The sequence below is a fragment of the Gekko japonicus genome, unplaced genomic scaffold (genome assembly GCF_001447785.1).
Source record: "Gekko japonicus isolate JY-2015 unplaced genomic scaffold, Gekko_japonicus_V1.1 scaffold262, whole genome shotgun sequence".
Lineage (NCBI taxonomy): Eukaryota > Metazoa > Chordata > Lepidosauria > Squamata > Gekkonidae > Gekko > Gekko japonicus.
This window is the reverse complement of record NW_015172011.1, coordinates 934,019-946,381: the sequence shown is the minus strand read 5'-3', so window position 1 is coordinate 946,381 and position 12,363 is coordinate 934,019. Positions and strand designations below refer to the sequence as shown.

Sequence of the window (12,363 nt, the reverse complement as noted above, 5' to 3'; positions counted from 1 at the left end):
TGTATTAACCTAGCGCCATTAGCACTTTTACCTTAAAACCAAGCAGACACAGTCTTTCTCCAAACACTGTAACTGTGCAAAACATCCGTATATTTCAGGGCTTGTACTGAAACTCAGAACAACTGCTACTGAAATAATCAAAGGATGTGGAGCACTTGTGCTTGGTACACGATTACCCACACATTTTTTTGTACCATGTAATTTTTCTCCGTTTAAAATGCGCTTTCTTCTGAGAAATGGCCATAGTTGTTGTTGTTGCTGTTTTTTGTTTTTTAAAAGTACTCCTGACAGCTTCTTATCCCAAATTACTTGCAAAAGGCTGGGCAAAACATAGACTTGTTTTGTTTCTAAATTGTGCTATATATATTTTTTAATTCCAATCAAGGAACATTGCTATAAAACACTAAAGCCATATTCCCTTCTTGAGGGCTTATTTTTATTTTTATTTTATTGTGCCTAACACATTGTGCCCCCCCCCAAGGGTTTTCAGTGGACAGTGTCAAAGCAGCAGTTAATTAAAGCCTTATATGACACTATCAGGGGAAACAAACAAACAAGTCCACAGTAAATATTCTTTCCCAAACATTATTTTGCCCAACCGATCTAAGGTCAAATAGTGGCAAGATGATGTAGCAAAGCAGTCCAGACCACTGGTAACACTGATAGGAAACAATCCTGTGGCTGAACAGCAATCCAGTGTCCATTTCCAAGCTTCATGGCTTCAGGGAAAACTCCTTGATTGAGTGACAGTCCAGTTGATTTCCACACCTGAGGACTGTGGGAAGCTGGGAGAACTCAAAAGGCATTCGTGGAGTCCAGAATTTCCAGATGGAGATTTTTCCCCCCCGCTTGTAGTGACAATAATCCAGTTCTTTCCTTACTGTGGTACTGTCAAACTGTTAGGGACGTGCCTTTGGCTTTCACACAAATTGAAAACAGGGGGAGAAAAAAAAGAATAAGCCAACATGTAGCAGGGCAAGCAGTAAAGCTGTCATCAACGATATCATTCGGGAATATCAAAACCTGTGCTGGCAAAACCAGGGATGCCAATAACAGCCAATCATCTAGTTTGCTCTGGGAAACTTAGCTGTGCTGAAATCATTGCTGTTTGATCATCATTGTTTTTTTATTTTTCTGGAGGGCTTTTTGTTGAAATGGCAGCCAGGCAGAACATATTTGGCTAAGCTCTCCCTGGTATTCACAATACTTTTTTTTTTTTTTGAACAATGAACTTGGAATTTCTGTTCCAGAGGGGTAGCTATGTTGCTGTATCCAAATTAAACAGAAGTCCAGTAGCACCTTAAAGACTATCAGCATTTTTGCCAGCTCTAGCTTTTCTTTCTTTCTTTTTTGGACTCCCACTCATGAAAGCCAATGGAGGAATAAATTATCTTCATGGTGCTGCCAGACTCCTATTTAATCACTGAATTTCAAGAGGAATCCAACAACATTTCTTGTAAAAAAAAAGTTCATTAAAACTTTTTTTAAAATAAAAAACCCAAACAAAGTATGCAATGAAGTTATCCACCATCTACCCTTCAAAGAACCACAAGTTATCACTAATATACAAAAATGCAATTTTTTTGTTTTTGGAATGAGGATGAATGACGGTCACTCATTTGCCTGTGAATATGGCCCGAGTAAGATTTCATACCTGATGGAGGATAGAATTGTTCATCAGTCCCTGCGTCCCTGGGATTGCACCCGTGTGTTTCGTGTGAATGTTGTTCACCGGCGGCAATTTGGCAACCTTGTTTGCTTTGCTGCTGCTGTTTATGCTGCTTGAACCAGGCGAGCACTTTCTTTTCTTTCCTATGAATTTGTCTAGGGAAGGGTGCGAATGCGAAAACCCGCTGTGCGAGTTGACAGTCAGTTCGCTGGACTGGTGAATGAATGGCCCCAGTGAGAGAGTGGAATCGCCACTGTTCACCATCACGCTCATTCTTTTTATCGATTCTGCAGGGCTCCCGGTCGGAGGGCCCCTCCCTGATTGGTCATGTTTGAGGCTAACCGAGTTAGCTTTGCTAGTCATACAGTTGAGGCCGACACTGTGGGATGAGGACGTCACAGACGAGTGATAAGAAGCCCCAGAGTTTCCAGAGTTCACCACACAGTTTTTCCTAAAGGACTCTGTGGAATGAGAAGAAGGTGCTGGCGGCACGGAACTGTTTTTACGCTTCTTTCCTGAGCTGCCGCCACTGCTGTTGCTACCGGTACTGTTACAGTTGGCGCCGCTAGCAGAAGGTTCCTTAGGCTTAAAAGACTTGCTGGATTTCAGTTTCTGAGGTTTGCTGGACAGAGGTGATGGTACTGAGGAAAGCACTGGAGGTGTTGAAGGGGACGAGGACACTTGTCTCGATTGCATACTGCAGGCAGGTTCTGCTGCACCAAAACTAGCAGGGTTGGCGTTTAGTGTAGTCCCGTGGGATGGTACCGATTTACCACTGAGAGACAGACAGGAAGGAGACACGAGCCCGGGTGAAGATGCAGCTGTGGGGGGTAAGAGAAAACCTGTCGTGCTGGCGCTGTACTGTGACACAGGCGTTGAGCTTGTCCGGTGTGGAGTACGTACGGATGCAGTGTTGCTTGTCGCTGGAGGAATTTTCCTGGGGGTGGGAACAGAAAAACAAAAAAAGAAGCATGCTTTCTCAATTTTGCCTATGCTTCCATATACAATTGGATAACTTATTTTTTTTTAAAAAAAGACAGAAACGGTACAGCAGAATCACAAAACAAAGCTCCTGCATGCGGCCATATGCAAATGGATGTCATCATTCAAGACTGGACAGAGCCACTTGAAGAACCCGTAAATGCTTCTCTTGTGGCAGGAAAACCACAAAACCTGTTCATCCCCTCTGCCCTTGTATCTTCTGATGAAGAACAAGCATTGGTTAGGCCCTGGCATCTCCACCCCCATCAAAGGGTCCTATTCTGAGGATGGAAATGGAATACTGGTGGTTTCAATGTTTCCTTTCCAGCATTCAACCTGTTCCTGAGTATCAAGGAACTACCATGGCGAAATCTGACACAATTCCAGACCTAAGGAAGGAAAGGACGAGCGACAAGTTGCAGGGATAGTAAGATGCAGGGGAGTGATCACTATAGTTGGGCTTCCAGGTATCATCCATTCTTGGAGGAAAAACACTGGTCCAAACTACCTACCCTCTTCTCCACAAGTCCTAAACTGCACCCATGAATGAAATGCTCTGATCTCTCAACCATACAGAGAGGTCTGGATAACCAGATCCTAGTCAAAGTGGGTTGGGAAAGGTCTTCTTCTCTGCAAAGATTCCCCCCCCCCTTGTGTCTCCCCCACCTCAGAGTGATTAAGTTATCAATAGGACAACAGCTACTGTTGGAAGAGTTTGCTTGGTGGTTCCCATGTGGTATCTCTCCCAGAGTTAGAGCCATCTGTTCAATTCATAGATGTGAACCCCATTTTGAGAAATTACTAATAGACGGTGTTCCCTTTAACCTAACCCTGTGTTTGTGTATATTGATACCAGTAAAAACACTTCAGATTATAATTGCTTCAATTTGTACTCACCTCCACATCTGAGAGTTAAGATGCTTATCCACCATTACATTAAGTGCACATCGGATATGGTTCCACCGCTTATCAAACACGTAGTAACCTCTTCTAATTTGTCGACTACCAAATGTGCAAAACTGGAGAAAAATACACATTTCATTTAAGTAGTTTTCCAAGATGGAGTATTTATTTTATCAAATAAATGTGACTCCAAAGGGAACACACTGGCATTCTCTTCCTGTGACCACTGCACGACACAGAGATAATGAAAATACTAGATATCCATTCGAGAGACTTACAAACTGCTTGTCTCCATATAAATGAAACCCACTCGCTACCTGGAGACTTACACTGCTATTTAAAGCCTTTCCTGCCTTCATACTGGAGAGTCACCCAAATATCTTCCTCAAAATAATTTAATGTCTACTTTAGCAACCTGAGTACCTGTTATTGAACAGCAATTCTTTTCACAACCCATTTGTGGCAACCTCTCTTTTGGGAGGACTAGTTTTCCCTTTAAATGTGCTCTTTACTTCTGTAAACTGGGTAGATTTGGCTGCCACCAGGAATTTAAAGATTTCCTCTTACTGGTAGGGTAACACAGGGTCTAGGCTTTTCAGGGATCTATGTGGTCCTGAGGAATGACTGAATTCAATTCTGGGACAACTTAAACAAAAGATGATTTATTGAACTAAGAACAAATTATGAGGTTGGTTATTCTGTAACTGTTTAGGATAAAGGGACTTGTAAATATGTCATTCACATGTATCACACACACAGCCTTTTTTCCCCTTTACTTTTGTTTGTTTGACACTCAGTTCCAACATTAACAGGGATCCCTCTTTCCCATAGTCAGCCACACAGGCTAAGGATATATACGGCACTCTTTCAGATCTCACACAGAGCTCTGAACACTCACTGACTGAATACCCTAACTGAACAATTCCAACGGCTTTTCCTACTAACTTTTCATAACTGTCTCTCATAACTGACCCAATGACACTCACACAGATCCACTTCAAAAACTCTTCCCACACTCTCTCATCCTCCAATCACAGCACACTTGTCTCACTCAATCACTCTACTCTGCATTCACTGCACTGCAACCAAACATTTAAAGAGACACACACACTCTTAAAAGAAGGAATCGTTACATCATTCATCACAGCTGCATGGTTACTTCTCCCTCCAGATAACGTAAGAAAACTGTGGTGAATTCACAAACATCAGAACAAAGTGTAACTTAGAACATACAGCAGCTGGTTGAGGATGATGATCGGAATAAAGACAATCCAGTTTTTCAACAGGCTCTTCTTTTTCATCACATTCTCCCTCATCGCTGGATAACCGAGAGGCTGGCTCAGTTGCGGGCAAGGGGGCGTGTGGAGATTCATGGACTGATGGAGATTCACTGGGGGCATTTCCGCTGTGCTGTGCTGGACAGCCTGGAGGCCTTCAGAAAAGGGAAACCATTGAATAAATAAATTGCACTTACCAGATGACCTTTCACTTCACTTCAAAGTGACAGAAGATACATCTTTACATACAATGCGTCTGCTTCCGTAACAGGATTCCAAAGATTCTGCTCAGCTCAGTTTCAAAGAAGACTTGCAAGCAAACAGGCTAATTTGTTAGCTACCTTGGTGGCCATTCTGAGGGCAGAAAGGCAGGAGTATGGATTTCATAAAATAAATGAATAGGCGTTGCGCATGCGCAAAATGATGTTCACTGGAAATGGCTGAAAAGTCTGGCAGGCCAAGCAAGCCAAGAGCAGAGTCAGAGACAAGTAGGGCTGGGTTGAATGTGAGACATCAACCGTGTCTGATGGGAATTGGGGTGGGGGGATCTCCCAAATTTCCCACCAACACTTATACTTTGAAGCCTGTTCACAGTCATGATTGGCTTCTGCGTTGGCAATATATTTCCTTCAAAAACAGTTATCCTTCTTGTTCAGGAAAACAATTCAGCTGCCTGGTGGCCAGCAAAATCTGTTTGTGTGCTAAAGCCACAGGGCAAATTAAGCCGATGTGGAGTTCATTAGCTTTGTTTGCCTTCAGTGACGTCAGCACACAGACAATCTTACGGGCCCTTTTTCCCTTGAACAGGAAGAATGACAATTTTTGAAGGAAAAAACTACATGGGCTTAGCAGTTGTGTGAACAGCCTCTGTATCGGAACAGAAAGTGCTGGGGAAAGGAAAGCAGCTGCTCTTCTTTTTGTGGGGTAAAGAACATTTAGGGAGCAGGGACGACAGGGAGTGTGGCTCCATAAAAGACTGACAGAGGGGCATGCAAAGCTCTTCACAAGACACTCCCCATCTCCCAGTTCAGCTTAGCTCTGGGAAAAACAGAAAAGAAATGCCAAACAGGTTCAAGGGAAGTTGCCCATTCAGCCAGTTACACACCACATCTGTAGGTAGAGCACAGTACACAGAGAGCTCCATCCCCTCTTACTCCTTTCTAACATTTCTGGCAGTTGGTAAGGTGAAAGAAAGCAAAGTACCAGCAAGCCAAAAAAGAAAAGAGGTGCCAGGTGACAGCTTTATTATCATATAAATCCCTTATGTGTTTCCCCGTAAAAGCAATTAAGTTCTTAATTGCTGTGGAAAGGGCATGAACAAAGTGAACTCTCTGAGCTTTTGTGGTGAAATGCACAGGGGCTTTGTATACTAACAAAGCTGTCGCCCGGCACTTCTTTTCCTTATGTGGCTTATGGGCAAGTTGATAAGTTGGGACAAGAAGAAGAACACTTAATTGTAACGGGTTGTTTCAGAGTCCTTTTTGTCATCATTACTTTTCATCCCACTGTCCCCACAGTCGTGTGGGAAAATACTGTGTACACTGATGATATGTTCTTATGAGCACATAGTACTTTTTGCGGCTGCCACAAAACATACCTGCTGGTTCACACAGCACAAGTTTGGCAACTTCCTCGAAAGCCAGCTGGTTACATAATACATTGTTTGTTTTAAAAAACCAAGGTAAGCTAATTTCAAGAATTTAAATATAGCCCTCAACCAGTGTTCCCTCTAAGCTGAGTTAGTGTGAGCTAGCTCACAGTTTTTTAGCCTCTAGCTCACACATTTTTGTCTTAGCTCAGGAGGATGCCCCCAGAGCAAACTAATTTGTGCAGTGGCCAAATCGCTTGCTCATAACTTTAATGCCAGCAACTCACAAAGTAGAATTTCTGCTCACAAGACTCCACAGCTTAGAGGGAACATTGCCCTCAGCATGTGCTGGACTGACACCGTTGGGCTTCCCAACTGCCAGACAAGGCTTACAATGACCTGGGCTACAGCCTTACACTGAAAACATCGAAGAGATATTCCTTTTCATTCCATGCCACTGTGATAAGTTCAATAAGCAGAGCTATCATATAACACCATGACTTGAGGTCATGATGGCAGAAGTTCGAAGCGCTCAGCCTGCTGAAGGCCAGAATCTCCGTGGCGATTCCCACGTTAAGCTGCAGTGACACGCCAGCGAACACACGAAGCTGCCTTATGCTGCGCCAGACCTTTGATTGGTGAGTATTCGGCACTGCCGACTCAGAACGGCAGCTCTCCAGCACCTCAGGCAGAAGTATTTCACATTCACCCACAACATGATCCTTTTCACTTTTCACTTGAGATGCCAGGGACTGAACCTGGGACCTTCAGCGGGCAAAACCGCTGAGCCACAATGCCTCCTCACAAATCCATCCCAAGCGGGGAGGGAAAGCATCTCAGGTGTGTGGACTGAGGCAGCTGCACTAACGTTAACGGAGAAGGGATATGAGCGTTTATTCAGGCACGATACTCAAAATCATTATAACTTCTCAAGTCTGCTCTTGAGAAATTCTGCCAGACACATGCACACGAGGGCCAGCCTTTACAGAGCAATCCTAGGCAGGTCTACTCAGGATCCCACTCAAGTCTATTCAGGGGGCATTACTCTCAAGGAAGTGTTCTCAGGATTGCACTGTTACTTACCTTGGAAGACTGGGGGTGTGAGGTTTGGGTTTATTAGGTACTAAAGGCTTTGATTCTGTAGGATTAGCTCCATGAGAATTTTGGTGCAGCTCCTGGGAAGTCCTTGAAGGTGAGGGATATGGTTCCCTGAGAGGGGGCGTCTGCTGATGATGATCCAAATGGCGAAGGAGTTCTTTTTCCCTGGTTTTGCTTTTGTGCTCAGCTAGTAACAGATCGAATCGTTTTCTTCGACCCTGTACAGCTCTCCGTTGAGTTAAGGAATGTGTCTGCAAGTCAGAATAGAAACACAGCACTCTTACAGGGTGAACAGGAAATTTGAAAATTAAAACACACATAATACAACACCGACAAGCCCAGAATACTAAAATGATTAATCATCATATCTGGCAATCTATAATGGAGATGTTTATGAAGGCCTGGGGTGCACGCCCTCTGCTTTTAGGAAGAAAGAGCTAGCGACATACAGGGAGGTAGTATGGTTAATATAAAAAACAAGGGAACAGGAAGAAGTCACAGTAAGAGGGAGACACAGGCTAACAGAGCAATCAAGAGCAGAGCCTTCCATGTAGCTTGTACTTCCAAGTGAGTGAAAGGCCTGGATGTCTTGTGGTAACACAAGAGATGCCAAAATGTGGCTTCAAAGGGCTGCTTACACCACCTGAATGCTACCCTAGGTTTGAAATAAAGATTAAATGAAGGAGCACTGGGAGAGCAGAAAGTAAGGGAGGGCAGATCCGGCCAAGCAGGAAACCATGTCCAACTCAGGGTTGGACTGGATAAGCACCAGAATGTGGAAAGGAAAGGGTGAGGGGAGGGGATCTCGGTTCTACCCCACGGATCAGTTCTCAGGTGAGGCGAGTACATGGACTAGCACTCAGTGACACATACAAATGGCTGCATGGCACACTTACATGGGCCATTACGAGAATGTTCAGCATAGATGCTGAATTCACTATGGAGTTTTGTGATAAATCATTTTATGTCCGATTACGTAATTAAGATTTCCAAATACTCTTGGGAAATTTCTAAAGATAGAGCTTGATGGATAGAAATACTGGAATAGTTGTCATTAGAAACAAATGAACACAAATATCCACTTGGATGCTGAAGATTTTTTTTTTAAACTTAATTTAGCAGTGTCTGGTGCTCCCTCTGCTGACAGTCCAGGAGCACTGCAACCAAAGTCATCACGCTGCTCAGCATAAATAATCCTAAATTGCATCTAAAGTACTCAGGGTCAACTCCAGCCATAGACTCAAAACTGCAAATCACCTGACAGAATACGAAAAATAAGGAGGACAGGAGTATTGGCCTGGATACAGAATGGCAATATCCACTCTTTCTAGCACGCATCTTTCAAATAAAACAGGCATCATTCAGATCACTTCAAGTTTATTTTTATGTCGCTTAATGTTTCATCATTTTCAGTTCCAGTATCAAAATCTCCATCATTTGAATTTTCTCACTAGAATGCCTTGAATCAAAGCAGCCCTGGGTAAACAGAACTCCTGTTTCACCAAACCTTTGGGATGTCCCCTGGAGCCAATAAGTCTCTACAGAACTGCAATGAAGTTATTATAACCCGCTCATTTCCTATACCAAAAAAAGGGGGGGGGAGGACTGCCTGCTTTTTAACTTATGCTTCTAGGTTATGATGGATTTTATGCATGATGACTAATGGTGAAAACATTCATTCAAATAAAAATGTGAAGTGCTGCATTTAAAGCTGGAGGAATGCAGGCAAGTGGACAGGGTGCAACTTATTCCAGTCTGTCTGTGGCAACCAGAACTGACTGAGTCCCTACCACCACACAAGGTCCTTGAGCTGATTCAAACAGGCTGAAAGCAGCTAAAGGGACTTCCGTGGCAGAGTCAGAACGGCACCTGAAAGGTATTTCCCAGAAGGCAGCAGTTTGGGGAACAAGTAATGGTTCCCAACAGTATGCAGTTGTCTCAAAGAAAACACAGCATTTGGACTTGAGCAACCCAGCTGAAGTGGCTATAATATCTGAACATGGTCTAACAAAAAAACCCCTCTGAAATAATTCTAGTCCTCCTCTGATTCTTTTTATTAGCCTCTATTGCATAGTTTCCTAAGCTGCTTTTAGAGATTGAATGAGTGAATCCACTTTGACTTCTGCCCTGATATTTAGGGGGGGGGGGAATTAAGCAGGAAGGCATCCTACCTTGCACGTCAAAGACCTAGTACAGGGTTTCTTGGTTTCTACGTCAACGACACCACAGTAGATATCAGGATCAAATTCTCTTTCTGTTAAAATCAAACAACAACAACAAAAAAGCGTTATTACAAAAACTTTGATCACAAACCTAATGCGAAATTAAACACTGCCTGTCCGACTGAACTCATCTGAGCAAAACCTTCTGAGGGTGCAAATGGACCTTTTGAGAGTACCACTCTGCAAACAGGAAAGACCCGCCCCTGCCTGTACTTGTACATTCTACGTTGCGGCTCCCACCTTGTGAAGCAGCCTGCCTATGGAGGTCAGGAAGGACCCTCTACTTTTGCCATTTTGCAGAACATGTGCAAAACATCAATGTCCGGGACGGCACTGTTATAAAGCGATTAGAACTGCAGTATAATGGAATAGCCCAGGAAGAAGCTTCTATAACTGTAGTCTCATGCAACATGTTTATTATATGTGCCATCTTGCTTTTACTACATTGTCTTCAACATCTGTAATCCACTTTCTGCAATACAGTATGTCATGCCTTAGGCAGTTTGTTTTCTAACTATGTAATCCCAGTTCTACTACATTGTTTATTGGATATTCTACGCCATCCGAGAGAATAGTTTTTGATATTTTGTCATCTGCCTTGAGTCTCAGCAAGAAAGTAGGGCTATACGTCAAGTAAATAATTAACACTTGTGGGATATGGACATGTGGTAGATATTACACAACAGTTTAAGACTTAAACCTGGACTGTTGCATTGTCGTGGATCCCATGGGAGGGAACTTGCATTCTACTTTAATAAGTTTCATTTGAGCCATTTAGTCACATTGCCTCTAAGGAAATGAAAGACTCTTGCGAAAAGAAATCTGCTTTGATTCCATAAATACTGAAAAGTAAGAGAAGGCTTAAGAGCAAGTGCTTGCTACTTTAACTGCACTTGCTAGTGCTTGACAAAATCTGATGGCTTTTGTCCACAGAGGGGTCACCAAAGCTACAGTTCAAAGGAACTATCTGTGGACAAAGACATCCTGTGCAGAGTAAGCATTTTCCTCTAACCTGACGGCAGCCAAAGGGCTCCTGGTTCACTGTCAAAGCGTCAGAGGCAAAAACTGCAGAGAAAGATCCCAACAGTTATATGCACACCTTTATTTATTTTTTATATTTATTTATTTAGGTATTTTTACCCCGCCCTCCCCGCAAGCGGGCTCAGGGCGGCTTACAGGGGCATAAGCCTATACATAAAATCCAATAAAATCCTTGAGAGTCTGGTGACCGCTAGGGCTCTCACTGGCAGCTTCTTTCATCAGTCAAACAATTTCACATTGTGGGGCTCACAGAAAAGGGTTTTTAAAAGTAACAGAGGTCTCAAAAATAATTTTAAAATTCACGGAAGCACTGGAGACTTAACACTAGCACTTACCTACTCAAGTTTGTTCATTTTAATTTATGCCACATTATTATTAAAGGCACACTGAACAATATGGCCTGGGATCCTGAGAAACATGCACATACGAAGTCTAAGAGTAAGGCCTATTTTTCCATTCAGCAGTAGCCACTTTTGCCCACTCCGGAGGGCCCTTCACTTCAGAGACTGGTTTGCTGCTGGAAGAGGGGAACCAAAGAAGCCTCACTCCTCTGTTGGAACAACATACCTGGTGCTTCGGACCCCCATCGATACCGAGCAGACACAAAGCATTTTCACTGTTCAAGATGCTCATACATTCTCTCATTTAAGCGGACTTATTTATTTATTATTCACAGCATTCTCTATAATTACGGGGGGGGGGGCAGCAGCTTCTAAAAGTTACCTGACAATCGTTTGTGTAAAAATTTCCTATTGTTTGTACTGTCGTCATGCTTCTTTTCCGAATACGGCGGCACAGGGAGGAGACCTTTACCATTCAGTATCTGTCCAGGGGAAGGCAAGGGTGGCTTTGGTATTGAGGGACAATTAAGGCCAGGTTTTATTGAGGAGCTCACAGTAGTAGAACAGGTTGGACCAACAGCAGTTTTCAGTAGTGCACCATCTATCTTTGGATGCATTTTTTCCACTTTGACAGTCATGCTACAAAGGGGAAAACAGAAAGACAAGACCACAGGTAACAGTCATACAAAGTAATATCTTTTCTATCGGAATGTACATTTCAATCCCAAATTACCTGCTGTTCTCACCACTGCCATTCATATTCTTCTCTACTCAAAATATGGTATGATATAGTTATGGATCACAAATCCCTAACAGGGCTTGCTATGACCAGGATGGCCTAGATCAGGGGTGGCCAAACTGTGGCTCGGGAGACACATGCAGCTCATGCACACATATTGTGTGGCTCCCGGCAGGGCAGCTGGGGAAGCGAAGGGGAGCAATGCCTCCTCGATCGGACTTCCCTTCCCCAGCCAGTGTTCCCCTTCCTGGGTAGGCTTGAGGAAGGGGGGAGCAGAGAAAGAAAGCAACTCTAACTTTAAATGCGTTCTCAAAGCCCCCCCCCCAGCCTACAAATATCATTGGACAAATAAATATCATTATCAAGTATCTATTTTTATCCCTTTTGTTTTTATTTTTGGCAGTCTCATAATGTTAATAAAAAGCAAATTTGCATATTCAATAAAAACATGTCTGTTCACGCCATGTGGCTCTTATGTTAAGCAAATTTGGCCACCCCGGCCTA

At 43.3% G+C, this 12,363-nt stretch overlaps 1 protein-coding gene across 2 annotated transcripts in view; it reads right to left on the bottom strand.

Moving 5' to 3' along the window:
• Window positions 1-658: 658 nt before the first annotated feature.
• Window positions 659-12,363, bottom strand: part of ATXN7 (ataxin 7) — a 144,699-nt gene continuing 132,994 nt past the window's right edge. For both annotated transcript variants that reach the window (XM_015420260.1, XM_015420259.1), the window contains 7 exons: window positions 11,503-11,759; window positions 9,688-9,770; window positions 7,502-7,767; window positions 4,787-4,985; window positions 3,548-3,669; window positions 1,655-2,606; window positions 659-917 (listed from right to left, as the gene is read on the bottom strand). In XM_015420260.1, the coding sequence (XP_015275746.1) occupies window positions 900-917; window positions 1,655-2,606; window positions 3,548-3,669; window positions 4,787-4,985; window positions 7,502-7,767; window positions 9,688-9,770; window positions 11,503-11,759 (1,897 nt within the window). In that variant the 3' untranslated portion in view covers window positions 659-899. The remainder of the gene's footprint in view (window positions 918-1,654; window positions 2,607-3,547; window positions 3,670-4,786; window positions 4,986-7,501; window positions 7,768-9,687; window positions 9,771-11,502; window positions 11,760-12,363) is intronic.